Source organism: Crocodylus porosus, unplaced genomic scaffold (assembly GCF_001723895.1).
Source record: "Crocodylus porosus isolate Cpor-Errol unplaced genomic scaffold, CroPor_comp1, whole genome shotgun sequence".
In the NCBI taxonomy this organism is placed as follows: Eukaryota; Metazoa; Chordata; order Crocodylia; family Crocodylidae; genus Crocodylus; species Crocodylus porosus.
This window is the reverse complement of record NW_017728949.1, coordinates 71,188,041-71,206,593: the sequence shown is the minus strand read 5'-3', so window position 1 is coordinate 71,206,593 and position 18,553 is coordinate 71,188,041. Positions and strand designations below refer to the sequence as shown.

Below are 18,553 nucleotides of genomic sequence, written 5' to 3'. Positions count from 1 at the left end.
TGATAGGTCACCTGGTCATAGAAGGAAATGAGATTGGTCAAGCAAGACCTACCTGCAACAAACCCGTGCTGGCTATCCCTCAGGATGTTGGCATTGGCCAGTCCATTAAGGATGGCCTCTTCAATAAACTTTTCTAAGATCTTCTCCGGGATAGAAGTCAGGCTGATGGGCCTATAGTTAGCCGGATCCACTTTTCTCCCTTTCTTGAAGATAGGCACCTCATTGGCCTTCTTCCAGTCTTCAGGCACTATACCAGAGCACCCAGAGTTTTCAAAGATCAGTGCCAGAGGCTGGGCTATGATGCTCGCCGGCTCCTTGAGTACCCTGAGTTGTAGATTGTCAGGGCCAGCTGACTTGAAGGTATCCAGTCTATCAAGGTGTTTCTTCATGAGGGCAGGGGATCTCCCTCACCTGGACCTCCTTGTCCCATGGTGGGCATGGGTGTCCCATCGGACTGATGAAAGTGATGCAAAGTACCCATTTAATAGGTTGGCTTTTTCCTGGGTGTCAGTTGTCCCATCTGGTTCAGCAGGGGTCCAATGTTGCCCTTGCTTTTCCTCCAGCTCCCCACATATCTGAAAAAGGACTTTTTATTGTCCTTGATGCTTGAAGCTAGTTGGAGTTCAGTTGCAGCCTTGGCTTTCCTGGTTTGATCCCTTCAGGACTGGACTGTGCAGAATATTCCTCCTTGGAGATGAATCCCATCCTTCGTCCTTTGTAGGCCTTTCTTTTTAGCCTCAGGAGGTCTGCTAGATCCCAGGAGAGCCAGTGGGGCTGCTGTGCCCTCTTTCTGCCTTTCCTCTGAGATGGAATAGAATTATCTTGTGCATTGAGGATTGCTCCCTTGAGGAACAGCCACTCTTCTTGAACTCCCCTCCCCCTGGGGTCGTGGTCCCTTAGGGCCTCACTGACAAGCCTCCTGAGCTTGTCAAAGTTGGTTTTCCTGAAGTCAAGGACTTCCGTGTTGCTGACTGACTTGCCAGCTTTACGGCGGATGGTGAAGGTGATCAGCTCGTGGTCGCTGTCACCCAGCTTCCCATCAATCGCTAGGTCGCTGATAAGGTGATCCCCAGTAACCAGTACCAGGTCGAGCAGCACTTTACCTCTCATTGGCCCCTAGACTTCTTGAGTCAGGTAGAGGTCATCCACTCATGATAGGAAGCTTTGTGACTACTCGGATTTTGCTGAGTGATTCTCTCAAGAGATGTCCAGGTAATTGAAGTCACCCATGACAACCAATGTCCTGGAGCATGCAGCCTCAGCCAGTTCCCAGGAGAACTCCTTGTCAAACTCTTGTCTTTGAGTGGGAGGTCTGTAATAGATTCCCACCATTGTGTCCCTTGTGCTGTGTTCCCCATGGATTTTAACCCAGAGAGTCTCCAGTCATCCACCCTGGTTGCCAACATCAGCTTGCAGGGATGCATAGCTTTCCTTAACATAGCTGCACCCCCGCCCCTTTTATCTACTCGATCCCTCCTATACAGATTATAGTCATCTATACCCGTGGTCCAGTCATGGAATCCCACCAGGTCTCTGTTATCCCTATAACATCATAATTTATTGAATTAAGCAGGAGGATGAGTTTCTTCTGCTTATTCCCCAAGCTCCTGGCATTTGTGTACAGGCAGGCAAGTGTCCCCTTGGGGGCTCTTGCACTGCCTACAGATTGTACTAGAGCTGGGGCAGGAGTGGGCTCCCTTAAGTGCCTTGGCCTGCTGGCTTTGCAAGGGTTGCTCAGAGGGCCAGCAGTGGCAGTAGTCCCCCCCCGTCTCCTAGCGGGCTTAGTTTAAAGCCCAGTGGAGACATCAGCCAGTCTGGCTGAGGAGAGCCTCCTCCCCCAGGGAAGAGAGGTGGAGGCCATCTCTTCCCAGCAGCTTGTTGCCTCTCTCACTGAAGAGCAGGCTGTGGTCATGGAAGCCAAAGCCTTCCCGATGACACCAGTGCTGCAGTCTTAACTACTTGGATCCTCCTCTCCCTCCTCAGCCCATGCCCCGAGACTGGAAGGATTGAAGAGAACACCACCTGTGCCCCCAGACTCTTTAGCCCCGCTCCCAAATCCCTCTAGTGCCTCATGACCCAGCTGAGAGCACTCCGAGCCATGTCATTGGCACCCACATGAATAAGGAGCATGGGATAGTGGTCTGTGAGCCAGAGTAGCTTAGGGATCTTCTCCGCAATATCTTGGATGTGGGCTCCTGGGAAGCAGCAGACTTCCTGGGCTAAGGGGTCAGGGCAGAAGATTACCTCCTCAGTCCCCCTCAGGATGGAGTCTCCCACAACAAACACTTTACGTTTTGTCTTGGGGAGAGCGGAGGTGGTAGCTGCAGTTGAGCCTGAGTTGCTCGTGAGAGCTGGCAACTCATGGGCTGCACCTTCCAGGTTATATTGTTTATTACTTATACATCTCACATTTGTATACATAGTTTCATAGTCTCATAGTTGACAGGGCTGGAAGGGACCTGAGCAGATCATCAAGTCCAAGCTCCAGCCATAGGCAGGAAAGAATGCTGGGTTGAAATGGCCCTGGCTAGGTGATTATCTGGCCTCCTTTTGAAGACCCCCAGGGTAGGAGTGAGCACCACTTCCCTTGGAAGTTGGTTCCAGATCCCAGCTGCCGTGACTGTGAAGTAGCACCTCCTGATATTCAGCCTGAATCTACTCTCAGTCAACTTATGGCTGTTATCCCTTGGTAGAGCGTGGGGGAGCAGGGACTCCCATTGCCTGCTGGTCCCCCTTGACCAGTTTGTACATGGCCACCTGATCCCCTCTCAGCCTTCTCTTGTAGAAGCTGAACAGGTTCAGGTCCCATAGCCTCTCCTGGTATGGCCTGCCCTGCTTCCCCCTGACCGTGCGAGTGGCCTTCCTGTGGACCCTCCCAATGCTGTGCTCATCCCTCCTAAAGTGTGGCATCCAGAACTGGACACAGTACTCCAACTGTGGCCTGACCAATGTTGCATAAAGGGGGTGAATCACCTCCTTGGACCTTCTCGTGATGCATCTGTAGATGCATGACAAGGTGCACTTAGCCTTACTGACCACATCCTCACATTGGCAGCCCATGTTCATCTTGGAATTGATAATGACTCCAAGATCCTTTTCTGCCTCTGTGCTGTTGAGAAGGGAGTTCCCCAGTCTGTAGGTATGGTGCTGGTTCTTTCTCCCTAGGTGCAGTACCTTGCACTTGTCAGTATTGAATCCCATCATATTCTCATCCGCCCACCCCTGTATCCTGTCCAGATCTAGTTGTAGCCTGTCCCTCCCTTCTAGAGTGCCCACCTCTGCCCACATCTTAGCGTCGTGTGCAAATTTGAACAAGGTGCTTTTCACCCCCTCATCCAAATCATGGATGAAGATGTTGAACAGTGCGGGCCCGAGGACCGAGCCCTGCGGAACCCCACTGCCCACTGTCCAGGTTGAAAATGACCCATCCACCACCACTCTCTGGGTGCAGCCCTCTAGCCAATTTGTGACCTGTCTGACTGTGTAAGCATCAATGCCATAGTTGCCTATTTTTTTTAATGAGAATGGGGTGAGAGACAGTGTCAAAGGCCTTCCAAAAATCCATAAAGTCTATGTCCACCGCGACACCTGCATCCAAGGATTTTGTGACCTGATCATAAAAGGAAACCAGGTTGGTCTGATAGGAGCTGCCCCTAATGAACCCATATTGATTTCCCCTGAGCATAATCTCCCCTGCTGGTCTCTCGCAGATATGCTCCTGGATAATTTTCTCAAAGCGCTTTCCCAGGTCCAAGATAAGACTAACTGGCCTATAGTTACCTGGGTCCTTCTTCCTCCCTTTCTTGAAAATGGGGACCACAAAGGCCTTTTTCCAGTTCTCTGGCACCTGGCCAGAGCACCATGAGTGCTTGTAAAGCTGTGCCAGGGGCCCTGCAATGACCCCTGCCAATTCCCTCAGCACCCTGGGGTGGAGATGATCTTGACCTGCTGCTTTAAACATTTCCAGTGCCACCAGAAGATCCCTAACTAGGTCCTCCCTGACCCTAGGCCTGGTGGTGCTTCTCTTGAGTCTGTCTGGAATCCTGGTGGGGGAGATGTCCTGGTCCCTGCTCAGAAAAATGGAGGCAAAGAAATCATTAAAGAGATTAGCTTTGTCATCTAGTGTGACCACCAGATTTCCTAGGGTGTCCTGCAGAGGCTCCACGTTCCTTACCCAGTGCCTTCTTTTTACTCCTTAGGTATTTAAAAAAGGACTTCTTATTATCTTTGATCCTGGTTGCTAGTGTTAATTCTGTCTCCACCTTAGCCTTTCTAATAGCCCCCCTACCATCTCAAGCAATGGAGGTATAATCCTCCTTGGTGATAGCCTCTTCCTTTCGCCAGATGTACACCTCCTTATTAGCTTTCAGATGTTCCTGAATGCCTATGGTGAGCCATGGGGGATTATGAGCACTCTTCTCCCTTTGATTCTGATTGGGGTTGTCACCCTTTGGGCTCAGAGGATTGTCTTCTTAAGGAACGACCACTCGTCTTGGACTCCCAACTCCCGTACCCTCCGGGACCTCAGTGCCTCTGCTACTAATCTCCTTAACTCATTGAAATTGGCCATCATGAAGTCAAGGGCTACTGCCTTGCTACAGGTCTTTGACACTTTGCCCTGGAAAGTGAATTCCAGTAGGCAATGATGACTATCACCCAGATGGTCAAGAACCCTCAGTCCCCTCCCCAGGTCATTGCCTATGGCCAGGACCATGTCCAGCAAGACATTTCTTCTGGTGGGACTGTACACCTCCTGCATTAAGTTGAGGTCCTGTATCTCAGCTAGGAACTTACATGAGTGGTCAGACCTGGCTGACTGCTTCTCCCAGCAGATGTCCAGGTAGTTTAGGTCACCCATGATGGCCACATCCCTTGACTCAACTGCTTCTGCGAGCTGACCTGAGAATTCCCAGTACAGCTATTCCCCCTGGTTGGGTGGTCTGTAGTAGACACCCACCATTAAGTCCCTTTCCCCACCCCCCACCCCTTGTATTCTTACCCAGAGCACTTCAGTCTGCCCATCCACATGTATTGGACATATTTTGCATGTTGACTTCCTTGCTTCCCTTTTGTGCCACTTGTTGCAGTCCTGTAGCTCGCTAGCCCTTTCCCAGAATTGAGTTGCTTCTTCAAATCCTTTCTTCTCTGGACTGCATGATCTGTTGCTGGAGGGTTTTGAATACCATCCCCTGTGGAAGCTAATTTAAAGCCCTCCTCTTCAAAATTGAAGAACTGCAGTCCAATGTTTTTCAAAGCCTGTTATCATTTTTTCTTTTATAATGTAAATTTTGATTAAAAAGCTCATTAGTATTTAACAGAATGACCCATTCACCAAAATAGCAAGCCATTAATGTGTAGAATTTTTCATTGAAGGAAATCCCTAGGAACTTTTCAAAACTATTTATAGCACAGAACTATTATGGGAAAATGCCTTAATTATGTCTAAAATTAACTGAATAGTTCTTTACAATTATGTATTGGTATTTTTGCATTTTTATTTTCCTAGGTATCTATACTGGATTGACTGTTGTGAGTATCCTCATGTTGGCCGTGTGGGAATGGATGGCTCCAATCAAACTATTGTCATAGAGACACAGATAGCTAGACCTATGGCTCTTACAATAGATTATGTCAACCACAGACTCTACTGGGCTGATGAAAATCATATTGAATTTTCTGATATGGATGGATCTCATAGACATAAAGGTTGGTTAAACATTCAGTGTTTTACTTTTCCCATTTTTAATTAGAGTTCTCTTATACTTATTGAGAAGAAACTTAACTATATTTACACTTGCAAAATGATGATGCGTATTTATCCTTTATGTAAATATAGTTTTAAATGTCAATATAAACTGTTCTGTATTAAGCAGAAAACTAAAAGATGCTACTATGAAAGGAATCCATATTTTTGTTTTCCTATATATCAAAAAAGTCCAAAGAGGTTCATTTCTGATTCTAAATATTTTCATTATTTTCTCTGTTTATACAAATAGATTTCTTATTTTAAAATCACTCCTTATGGACACAGATTTGTTTTAGCAATTTGCTGCCAAAATTCTCTAGGAGGAAACCATTTTATTTTATTTTTTATCCATTTAAAGAAGCATGCTGCAGAAGTATGGCAAAGTAAAGAATGCTAAGAGGACAAAGAATTAGTGGGGTCAAGAAATAATGAAGTAGATGTTTTCAATCAAAATTAAAGAAAATCTAAGTAAAAAAGTATTGCATTATGAGCTGTAGAGTCATCACCACAGTGCAATTATTTTATTCTGTTGCAATGTAGTAGCAAGAAGAAAAAGAGGTAAGGGGAGAGACAATTTAGTCAATTCATCTAGTCGAAAGCTAGGAGAGAAACATATTAATCCATTAAATTCTAATGTTAAAAGTTATTAAAGTTTTAAATAAAAGTGTCAGGATAGGTCATCATCATTTTTTATTTAAAATGGGGAGCTAAATGATTGCTGAAGATCTTTGTTTTCATTTAAAACATTAGTAAGTCTTTAGACCTATTCTTTTTGAGTTATAGATCATATCACATAGGATGCTCAATATGAAAAATTAGAAAACTGATTATGTGGAGTGACTTTACTTAAGAATGTCTCCATGTTTGGTTACCTACCCAAACCCTGGTAATAATCTTGTTTTCCTCCATATATCTGACACATACCTTAAGTCAACTTAGAGTTGCACGATAAGACATCTCAGAGGTGTATTAACTTGTGCCACATTTAAGTCAACTCTGCTGCACACTCATGGGTATGCTATGACAGTTAAGTCGACTTAAAAATGTTAACTGTCGGAAAGATACTCTGTGTGTACACACCCTAAAAGAGGAAGAGATATTAGGCTAGGAAGACAACAGAGTTTGGGGATTTCATTGTTTGCAGAGCTAAGGCTGTAAAGCTGTGAAGAAGTATATGCTGGGACATACACGGCACACCAAGAATAATACAGAATAGGAGCATGAGGACACAGCAGAATTGGGTGCTTTTAACAAAATCTCCTGGAATGGTACAGATTTAAAAATTGATTCTTTGATATCTTTTACAGCTGTCAGTCTTTCTAACATGGCAGTCTTTCTAACATGGCAAAATGGGCTAGCTAGAAGGCAAATGAAGCATTCCAAAGTTTGTTGGCTGTATTCTAAAGAGTTTATTGAACCCCACGCCTTCTTTTTTTTCTCAGAAGTTCTCCATTTTGCTCTGTTCTACTTCCCTTTCAGTTATTCCTACTCCATTTCCCTCTGTTTGTTGGCAATGTAGAAATGGAATAGGGCCATGAAATATGATGTACCATGCGTGATAAATCCAGGGATGAATTCAGGGTAGTATCCATAGGCAATGTAGGATAGGGCCCCAATTCCTGGAGTGACTAGTTAACATTGGAATATTTTCATCTAACCAGAAAAAAGTTCTTGTGGTTGAAAGGAAAATCTTCTAAATGGATACTAAACATTAACAATACCTCAGCAGAGAGATTTAAATGTAGCTGACAGAGAAAAATACAGTAGATTCAACCTATTCTCACACCAAAGATAAAACTCCATCAGAATGGGGCTATATGATTCTTACAACCCTTTAGGCCAGATATGGAGATTACACTTTTACCAGTTTGAGTGATTGGAAACTGGTCTATACTCATACCAGAATAGAAGCTCAACACATATAGACTGATTTTAAAAATGGTAGAACTTGGTCTAAGACTTTCACCTCTCCTCCCACCCCTCCCACCAAAGGGTGCATGTGTGTTCTGTTTGCTACTGGTCTAAACTGCACCACATACAAAAAAGTGCATAACTTAGATCAATTCTGCCTTGGTCTTTTTGAATGTCTATCCCTAGACTTACTGTCTGTTCTTCTCAATCCTCACTGCTTTGGGATTCAGCTTTTTCAAAAGATCTCTTATTGAAAGGTCCATTGAAATGTGAAAATCAAACCTCCTTCTGTTGGAAGTCTGAAATCCAAGGAGCTATATCTCCAATAATTTGGATATTCCAATTTCAGATTGTTTATTAATTCATGCTCAGCACATGGAGCCTGGTGAGAGCAGCCCAGGATGGCAGTGGACCCAGTGGACTCCACATAGAATCATAGAAATTAAAGGTTGGAAGGGACCTTGAAAGATCATTAAGTCCACCCCCCTCACCCCTGCTCTGGGCAGGAATACTGCTGATACCAATTAATCTCAGTAAGGTGTCTGTCCAGTCTCTTCTTGAAAACTTCCAAGATTGGGGACTGCACCACCTGCTAGGGAACTCTATTCCAGATTCTGGTCACCGTTACCATAAAGAAGTTCTTCCTTATGTCCAACCTGCAACCATCTGCTAACAGTTTATGACCATCACTCCTTATCCTTCCTGAGGGTACCCTTGTGAACAGTTTTTCTCCCAGCTCCTGATATTCGGTCCTTACATACTTATAGACAGCCACCAAGTGCCCACTCAGTCTTCTCTTCCCCAGGCTGAACAGTCTGGGGAAAAGTTCAATCCTTTAGCCTTTCCTTATAAGGTTTGTCCTCCAAGCCCTTAATCACCTTGTGGCCCTTCTCTGAACATTTGCAAGATTCTCAAGAGTCTTTTTTGAAGTGCAGTGCCATAACTGGACACAATACTCTATCTGGAGTCTCACCAATGCCGAGTAGAGGGGAAATATCACTTCCTTAGTCCTGCTCTCATCCCAGTATGCCATTCACTCTGTTGACTACAGCACTGCACTGGAAGCTCATGTTCATCCTGTGATCAGCCATAATCCCGAGGTCACTTTCAGCCATTGGGTTGGCCAGGGCATCTTTTTCCTAACCAAAGCAATGACACAAGTGTTCCTGGATTCTTCTCCTGGGCAGGAGCTCCTAACCCTGCAATGAGCAGGGATAGACTACCTTACCAGGCCAAGCCCCAGGTTTATATGCAGCCAGGGCCTTGCCTACTTCTGGTCAGCTGACTGTCTGCAGGTGCCTACTAATTGCCCAGTAGCCTGTTGCCCCAGCAACCTGCAGCTGCAATGCCCTGCCTGCCCTTCAGTGCTCCCTGGCTAGGAGTCTTCTCCTCTTAAAGGAACAGAGAGCCCCAGGCTACCCTGATTCAGTGTTTATTAGTTTTGTGCACCTTCACAGAGGTGCACATGTAGACGCTGAGACATTTACTGCATAGTTAATTAGTCAACTGTGCAGTAAATGTCTTGTGTAGATGCACTTACTGTTTCAGATTTTTGTTTGATGCAGTCACCAACTGATTGAGCCTTCCTTTCAGTAACTTATTTGCAAATTTTTAAATGTATTTTAGCACATTTCTTCTTCGATATATGAGGGGGAAACTGAATTTAGCCCAAAGATATTTCTACCACAGGAGAGGTTTCAAACCTCATCTCCATGCTCACTGAGACATGTCTGTATGAGGATTCCCCCATACTTTTGAGTCACATGGCCTTCTGCATTTGTGCACCATGGCAGACTTCACTTGTACGCTATATAATCTTGTATTCTCTGTAAATGCGATTGAATTCAGAGCATCTTCCCACAGTGCACAATATAGCCATGAAAGTACAAGTCCTTTGAGAAGTTATTTTCTTTATTAAATTGATGAAAACACCTTCTACGTATTTTCAGCTATCATTTTTCTTCCCTCTACATTCCTCATACGCTTGGAGAGGAATGCACTTGGGAAAACCCTTGGATTCCAGGCTTTTTGTCCCTTAGAAATCTTATTTCCAAACGAATCCTCATTTCCTGAAGTTCAGAACTGTACCTTTATCATGCTCAGCATTTCTACCCTTGCCACAGGGATCTACAGGCAATGATAGATAACACAAAGGCAATTGTCAAGAGACCTAGGGAGGGCATTCATTATCCAATCATTGTAGTGCTTCTGGATCTGGAAAACTAAGTTCCCTTGCATATTATTAGCTCAGCAAGCTGTTTTCAGCCAACTCTGAATATACTATGAACAATAAAAACCTGTGAAAAACATATTTTACAGGTAGGAGTGTCAAAAAATAATTATTCACAAAACGATGTTACATGTTCTGCTACATAGATGGTTGAATCCCAGGCTCCCCACTAAACTCCTTTCTCATCCTGTGGGCATTAGGACTGACTTATGCTTACCTAGATATCCTGGTAATATGCCAGGTTCATAAATATACATAAACAAGACATGTTTTCCTTGGTTCTGGTTGGGTCAACCAGTTCTAACATTGATCTGGTTAACCCATCAGTTCAGCTTCTAGTCATAGTACCAATTCTGTGCAATGTAGTTTCACAAAATGGAGGCCAGATTTTACATCAGTTTTCATTGCTTTTGTATCTAAGAACCTGGTTAACTACTGGAACATCCTACATGGAGTGGTGAAAACTTTGATGCCTTACATCAACACAGGAAATCTTTCTGGAGGATTCACTTTATTGGAACACAGATTATGCTGTTAGTTAAACATATGTTTTTTGGGTTCAACATAGGGGCAACTGGGCAAACTTTAATGACTGTGATATATGGCAGGTCATGCAAGGTGATGTTAAACCTGTTTTCCCTCATTAGCTTCTATGAAACTATGAATATATGTGACTCAGTCACTTGAAGAAGAAAGAAAGTCAATCACTCTGTATTGTCCATATGAATTTTGTACCCTGCCTTCCTTTGCTTGTGTAGCATTTTATACCACATGCTTTCTGTACTAGTGAAGGACTTGGAAAATGATTGGTCTCTCTCTGTCCTTTATGCCATTGGTTTGGGTGTGGCATAAAAGCATTAATGGTGTGGACCTAGCACCAGCAAACAATGGTGACCAAAACCCCCCTTTATACACACGGTGCAAGCACACAACAGAAATGGTATCCATGCAGAAAACACTACTTGAAGAATTACAAGAATAACAAGATAAGAAAGAGTTCTTTTCAGCTGTTTCTGCACCCTTTAAGTGTATAGTTAATATGTTATAGATCTCTTCTAAGATGTATTTGGTAGCCATGTTGGTCTGAGACAAAAAGAAATGCAAAACTCTAGAATCCTTGTTTCAGAGATGATACCTTTTATTAGACCAACTAAGAAATCACACCAAAAAAAATCATCTTTTTCTGCAAGCTTTCAGACACACACCCTTCCTCAGGCTTAGGGAAAATTAAAGGTCGTTAAAAGTCCCCCAATGGTAAAAAATAAACTTCATTTTTGCACAGAGGAAGTTGAAGGTGGAAGTCTTTTCCTTGGGACCATGAGAGTGCCTTTGTATTGAAGTGCAGATAAGGCAGGATTCCTTCCCTGGTGGTGTCAGATGACAGAAAGGGAGGGAGGTATAGAAATCTTTCTTATTGTTCAACAATTAAGTTTAAGCCCAAAAGCAGCTAAGTTCAGCATCTTACATGGTCCAGGGATGTATTTGGTAGCAGTGTTGGTCATATTTCTTCTAAGACATTTGTGGTAACTTCAAATTATCTACTACTAAACTGAGTTACACTATCAGATAAGACAGTATATCTGACAACCTTTTTAAGAAAAAATAAAATGCTTAGACCGTGATGTCAAACTCATTTGGTCCTTTGAGCCAGATGAACAGTGTATGGCTGGTTCATGGGCCTACAGTAGTGCAGGGTCTGTCTAGCATGGGTGCTGTGTGCTGGATCTGCCTGTATTCAGTTTCTAGGGTCAATCTGATGCACGCTGTATGTGGTATGTGGTCAAATCTAAGATCAATGGGCAGCACTGAAGGCCAGATGACAGAGCTTCATTAGTAGGGTACCTGCTTTTCTCTGATTTAAAAAAAAAATCTCCAATTTTCATATTAAAAATGAAGTGCCACTATATGTATATATTTATATTAATGGCACTTAATTTTAATCCCAGAAAAATGTGGATTTTGGGTTACTTTTTTAAATCTGAAAATTGGGGATTTTTTTGGTCAGAGAAAACCAGGATCCCTGTTCATTAGTCAGATCTGTCCTTCAGGCCATATCTTTGACACCCCTGACTTAGATAAATATTATGTTTAACTTATTTCCTGCATAATTTCATATGGTTGCACAACTGTGTTTTTAACTGGGAGAATTTGTTCACTGTGACATTGTTTTCTTTAAGTCCAATTTATACTCTTTTGCTCTTTTGATCCTTAGTGGTAACAACTGTTCAACTAGTAAAATACTTGTCTCCCCTATAGATCTTAGGAATTCCCTAGGAGAATCAAATAGTGTTTGCTTTTACTTACAGAGTTCATGGTACTTGTACCAATATCTGTGACATCCCCCTCTGGTTGACTTTTGTTGTCAAGAGTGAAATAGTGAGACAGGTATGCCTGGGAACTTGTGGAGCATAGATGTGATTTATGGCATTAAGCCAGTGATTCTCACCCAGAGTACCATGGACCCATTAACAGTGTTATGCAATATTAGTCACACACCTCAACATGATTCCCAGTATAAATCCAGAGATCTGAAATAGGAGTCCATAGTGTCAAAAACATTCTGACCTCTTGAAGTCTTTCTGAGTTCTTTGCAGCAGAAGATTACTCTATTAGTTGTTTGTTTGTTTATTTTTTGTAATCAAGAAATGAGTATTGGTATTTTCCAAGAACTGGGTTGAGTCTAATGAAGGGTGACTTGAGTCTAAACAAGGTTGAGAACCACTGCACCATGGGCTTCAGTGAACTTACTTAGCTGCTTAAAGTGTAATGCTTGATTATGTAAACTGTCTTAGAGCTTAGCCACTTTAACACTGCAGTATTCACTAGTTTTATGCCCAGCAAATCATTGAACAAGCATAGAAGCACTAATCTGGTTAAGCGCTAAGCTGGTTTATTTCTGTGAGCTTTTTAACCTTTTAGGATTAACAGGCTTCACAGATCTCCTTGACTTCTGTTGACTTCAGGAGATGTAATCTTCACAGTCCCTGGACTTGACTCACATTTAACATTTTTCTGCTTATAATTTTTCACTGCTCTGCACAGATAAAGAAATTTGCAATCAATTACAGGGAACCAGGAAGCCCAGTTCAGCAGTTCTACAGGACACTGTGAATTTGGGGTAGGCCTTGACCATACTGAGTTTTTATATTTCTAAGAAGGAAACGAAAAATTACATTTTACAAAAAAAAAGAATGCTTTAGTACTTGTAATGTCAAAACTTAATTTTAAAAACTTGTAGTTAAAGTAAAAAGGTTTCTAGGGCTTATTCTGTGCTCTATTTCCTGAATGTTATACCTATTTAACTCTCCCAATCCATGTAATTAGTCTAATGCCGTGGTACTTAATCTTTTTGCCCAGCTGGCTGGACACTGCTCAGTCTATCTGGGGGTTGGATCCAGCTAGTGGTCCTGATCTGGCACCTGGAGTAAGCAGGATGGGGCCCCAGCCAGTGGTGCAGAGTGGGGTAGGGGGCAGCCCAGCCCTGATTCATTCTCACTGGGGAATGGAACATAGCTGGCCCCAACCCAGCCCCATGGGGGAAGGGCTATGGACTGGCCCCATAAGGAGAAGGGGGCATGGCTCCACCCTGATCTGGCTATGGTATGGGGGAAGCAGGGAGTGGCCTCTTCTACAGCTAGAAGAGGGTATGGCTGGGTAGAAGGAAGGGGGCATGAATGAAGCCCAGGGGTTTGGGAGATCGGCAGTATTATTTACCTCTGCTTCCCCACCACCAAATTTCCTGATTCATGGGCACCCACATGGGATGGATGCCATGGCTCCCTGGCTAGAATTGGTTTGCAGGTTGAAAATAGAGTATCCCTGGTCTAGTGTGAGAGTAAGTTAACAGATTACCAAATAACATCTTCTAGTATCTGATAAATTTAAGCAGCAGCATTTGCAGATGAGAAGATAGAGTACTGGGAAAGTAAAGTTTATATCATAAATCTGGGCATGTCCATTTTTCCAGGTTTGAAACAACTACCTCTATAATACCTTTTTTAATATTGACATATGTATAAAATCAGCTGATTGTTATATCTAAAACTGTCCCGTGGTTACACATGTTCAAGCATCCCATTATAGGTTTCTGAATTTAGCTTTTTACAATTTGGACAAACTCAAAGTGTTCAGGCTGAATTGAGGTTTGCGAACTGTCTTCCTAGATCTTTCCCCCCTCATTTTAATAATGTAGCAATAGGTTTCAAGTATTTCAAACAAGATTTAGTGAAAAAAACATTGCCTGCATTAAAACAGCTGGCACATCTGTTTCATGGAAGACTTTTAGTATTTCCAGTCTTTGAAGCAGTGGCACCTGAATCAGGAATGTGCTTTTTGTTATCCCTCTGATAATATGATAAATGCAAACAAGTTATACACTTCTCAAAAGTCTGTTTGCATATACTCATTGCAGCTTCTAGTGTTCTATAGTTTGGCTGCTAGGATCTCCAAAGATTCTGCACTGAATATATTTCATCCCAAGTTACAGGCCCTAAGCACAAATTTTCCTGAAATTACTTTTTAAAAAATATGAGGATTACTTGACTGTTTCTTCTGTGTTCTCAGAGCTCCTCCTGACAACATCCAGACTATAAAGAGGAAAGAAAGAACTAGTTCAGTGCAGAGGTACAAGTGGAAAGTAGTGATACAAGTCGGAGAAGACATGGATAAGAGCAGTTTGCAATTTGCCCAAAATATAGACTCAATTATACAAAAGAGAAGCTAACATGAAGTGGAGAGACAGAAGATAGGGCGGTGCGAAGCTTCAGTAGCTGATTCAATTTGGAGGAGATGTGGCTCAACTTGGGGACTGAATCACTGAATCTGAATTGAATCAGGAGACCAAGTAAAAGTTCCAAATCGATTCAAAGCATCCAAACCAATTCATAAAAGCTTTGGAAAAGCTTTGGCCGATTTGGAGATTTGGCCACAGTCTAAATAGGCAGATGATGGCTGCCTTCAGCTGGTAAGTCTGTTGGGGTTGCAGGGGGTAGCGAAGTGGTATGGGGGAGGGAGGGATTGGGGCTGGGGCTGGGACAAGCTGCCAGGGCATGTTACTCAAGGAGGGGGTTGGGAGGTGTGAGATGGGGACACAGCAGCACTAGGTGTGGGGGCTCTGCCCTGCTGACACTTGCCCAGTGGCGAGGCAAGATGCGGGCATGGCTCGCTCCAGGCAGAAGGGGGCAAGCAGCAGCAGGGCAGAGCCCCTGCTCCCAGTGCTGATGTGGGCTATCCCCCACTGCATCCCAGAGCAAGCTGTGCCTGCATCACACCCCACCCCTCCTGCACTGGCTGGGCAAGAGCCAGCAGGACCTAGCTCCTGTGGCTCCGCCTGCTGGGGCAAAGTTAGGTGCAACCTGGTGAGCTGTGGGAGAAGCCCCCATGGCTTCCCTGTCTGGCTCCATCCCCTGCCAAGCCCAGCCTCCTGGCACTTTAAAAGGAAAAAAAAGTCCCACACTCACTGGCTCTGGTAGCAGCGATTGGAGACCTCTGAGGACTTGTGGCAGAGCCCCCCTGCACAGCACAGGGCAGTGGGAGGCAGCAGGGATCACCCTCTCCCCTGCTTGCTTGGCATCTGTGCAGCAGCTGCCCCATGGTACAGCTACAGTATGGCTCCGCAGGGTGCCATGTGCTGTCTGGGCACTGGGGTGACTCCAGCACTCAGCCATAGCCTGGCACGGCTCAGTTGCAGTGGCCCCAGCTCCCAGACAGTGTGCACAGCACCCTCCCAAACTACACAGCACTCACACCATGGGGCTGCAGCCGTGCAATCTCCACTGCACCCCAATTCCCCATGCTGTGTGGGGGGAGGGGGAGCGCTACCATGAGTGCCCAGAGGCCCCAATCACCGCTGCCAGATCTGGTGAGTGCTGGGCTTTTTTTTTAATTGCTGGGATGCTGGGGCCAGGTGGGGCACCCAGTGGGGGTAGGGTTGGGTGGGGGGGAGATTGGGGAGGAAGGGGTGCATGGGGGGCTCTGCCACATGGCCCCAGAGCCCACACAGCTGCTGCTACTGCCGGAGAATGTGGGGCTTTTTTTTTTTTAAAGTGCTGGGACTAGACAGGCGGGGGATGGGACCAGGCAAGGCAGCTATGAGGGCTTTTCCCATGGCTTCCTACACCTGAGAAGAGGCAGGCACAGCTGGAGGAGCCATGGGATAACCTGCTACCACCTGACCTGTCTTTTCCTGGCCATTCTGAATCACTGAATCTCTCCAAATCAGTGCCAGATCTTCCCAAGCTGATTCAGCCAAATTGATTCAGGTCAGTGATCCAAATCTCCAAAACAAATCACTGTCTTCCAAATTGGCCAAATCTGAATCTGAATCGAATACTTCCCTATTTGCACAGGCCTAATAGGAAGCAGGGTTGAAGGCAGATACAGGAAGAAGCATGAAGGGCCATATGGCTAGATGATAAGGATGATGAAAACAGGCTTACAGTGGGAACTGATGGGTTTATAACTCCCAGCATATATTCCTCTGAAAACTAGAATTGAGCCAGGGATCCTGAGTCTTTATATTCCTTGGCTACAGTAAGTCAACTATGATTCCTTGCTTCACTACAAATTATTCCACATAACAATATCACTCACTTTATCAACAAGTTTTAGAGGTCTGATCTAGAATCTAAAAATCAAAGACCTTCTGATGGCTGATATGAAGGAGCTGATGTAGTTCCACAAAATAAACTTTTTTTTTCTTCAGGGTTTGTTTTATATTTTAAGCATGAATTTAATATCTGAACCATTTTTGGTAAATTATTAAAATGAGGAAAAAATAGATATAGGAAAGTAGTTGCCAAGGACACAATCAACCTGAACAGTTTAGTTATGCCCCCCAAAAAACTAAAAGTCAAAAGTTAGATTAATTGTAAAAATATTGCAAAAAGCTAAATTAATTGTTTATTTATAATTTTAGCCACATAAAAAAATTGTTAAAGAAGAGCATCAAGGTGGCAAGTCAAGCACTCTAAAAATCAGTAAATGACAGAAATACATGTACTTTTAACCTTAATTCCGTGTCTTGTTACGTATACATGTTTGTTGTAAACTACAGATTCATGTCCTGGTTTTTACAGTAGGACCCCAAACTTCATTGAATACACCAGACAAAGGGTGCTCTGGAATGAAGCTAGGTTATATTGCACATGAAGCTCGCATCTTTAGTATCCTGTCTCACCTATATGTTGCAGGGTGAGCGAAGAGATTACTGGAAATGAAAACATGGGCTCACAGTTAAAAACCAAAACAAACAAACAAAAAAACCCCTAACCCCTGCCTCTTAATTCTATCCTGCAGTAAGGAGCTGCATGTATACCTGCTTCTGGTGCAAGTTCCTATTTGATATTGGCAAGTATTTAAATCAAAATGATCACAGGAGACTTTATTCATTTTCTAGATGCCTAACCTAACACATCATTATATTACATTTGTGGAAGTGCTGAGCACTCACAGCTGTAAGTGAATTTGACTGGAGCAGTGCTTTGAATGTATACAGTATTACAAAATGCCAAATACTCTGAAGAATCAGGCCCTGTGTGTTTTAAGCTGAGTGCCAAAAACAGGAGATCTTATTTTCTATTTTTGAGATCTTCTGCTATAAAATGAGCATAAGAATACTTTGTAATGTTGCAGAAGAGCTGTAAAGAATGTAAATTCATTAATGTCTGCTAAGTACTTGGATACTGAGCCTAGAGCAGTGCAGAAAAGCCCATAGAGAAATTCTTTCTTTTTTTTTAATTCAGTGTTAAGTTTGGATGAAGTAAGTTAAATAAGATAGAAATCATAGAAAAGAGGAGCTGGAATTGGGCTCAGGAGGTCATCTAGTCAAGCTACCTGCTCAAGGTAGCCTCATCCCTGACTAAATCTTTCAGGCAAGAATCTCTTTAACCCACTTTTTAAAATTCCCATAGGTTGAAATTCCACAGTCTCTCTGGGTAGCTCATTTTAATGTTTAACCACCCTCATAAGTGAGAAAGTTCTTCCTTATAGCCAATCTAAATGCCCTCTGCTGCAAATTGAGACCACTGTTCCTTGCCCTGCCCCCTGTGGCCCAGAGAATAATACAATTCCTTCCTTCTATAACTACCATTCAAACATTTGAAGACTGTTGTCAAATTGCCAATCAACCTTCTTTTCTCCGAACTAAATAATCTAGACTAAATAGACCAAATAGGACTAAATAATCCTATTTCCTTCAGCCTTTCTTCGTACATCATGGTATCAGCTTTTCTCCTTATTTTTATCTCTTTCCACTGGATTCTTTTTTTCCATGTCCTCTTGGAAGCGTGAGGCCCAAAACTGGACGCAGTACTTGAGGTGAAGCCTCACCAGTACCAAGTAGAGCATAAGAATCACTTCCCTTGATCTGAAAATAACACTCTTGTTAATACAGACCTGTATGGTATCAGCTTTTACTGAAACTACAGCAAATGTCTTATGTTTAATTTATGGTCCACTGTAACACCTAGGTCTTTATTTTTTTCCAGTATTGGATCCCAGCCAATCATTCTCTAGTTTCATAGTTTCATAGTAGCTAGAGTCGGAAGGGACCTAGGTAGATCATCTAGTCCGACCCCCTGCCTTAGCAGGAAAGAGCACCGGGGTCAGATGACCCCGGCAAGGTGCTCATCTAACTTCCTTTTAAAAATCCCCAGGCTAGGAGCCTG

The 18,553-nt window shown here is 43.5% G+C and overlaps 1 protein-coding gene across 1 annotated transcript in view; it reads left to right on the top strand.

Moving 5' to 3' along the window:
* Nucleotides 1-18,553, top strand: part of LRP1B (LDL receptor related protein 1B) — a 1,585,724-nt gene that overhangs the window by 1,332,263 nt on the left and 234,908 nt on the right. The window contains exon 60 of the mRNA XM_019553609.1: nucleotides 5,507-5,706. Within this exon, the coding sequence (XP_019409154.1) occupies nucleotides 5,507-5,706 (200 nt within the window). The remainder of the gene's footprint in view (nucleotides 1-5,506; nucleotides 5,707-18,553) is intronic.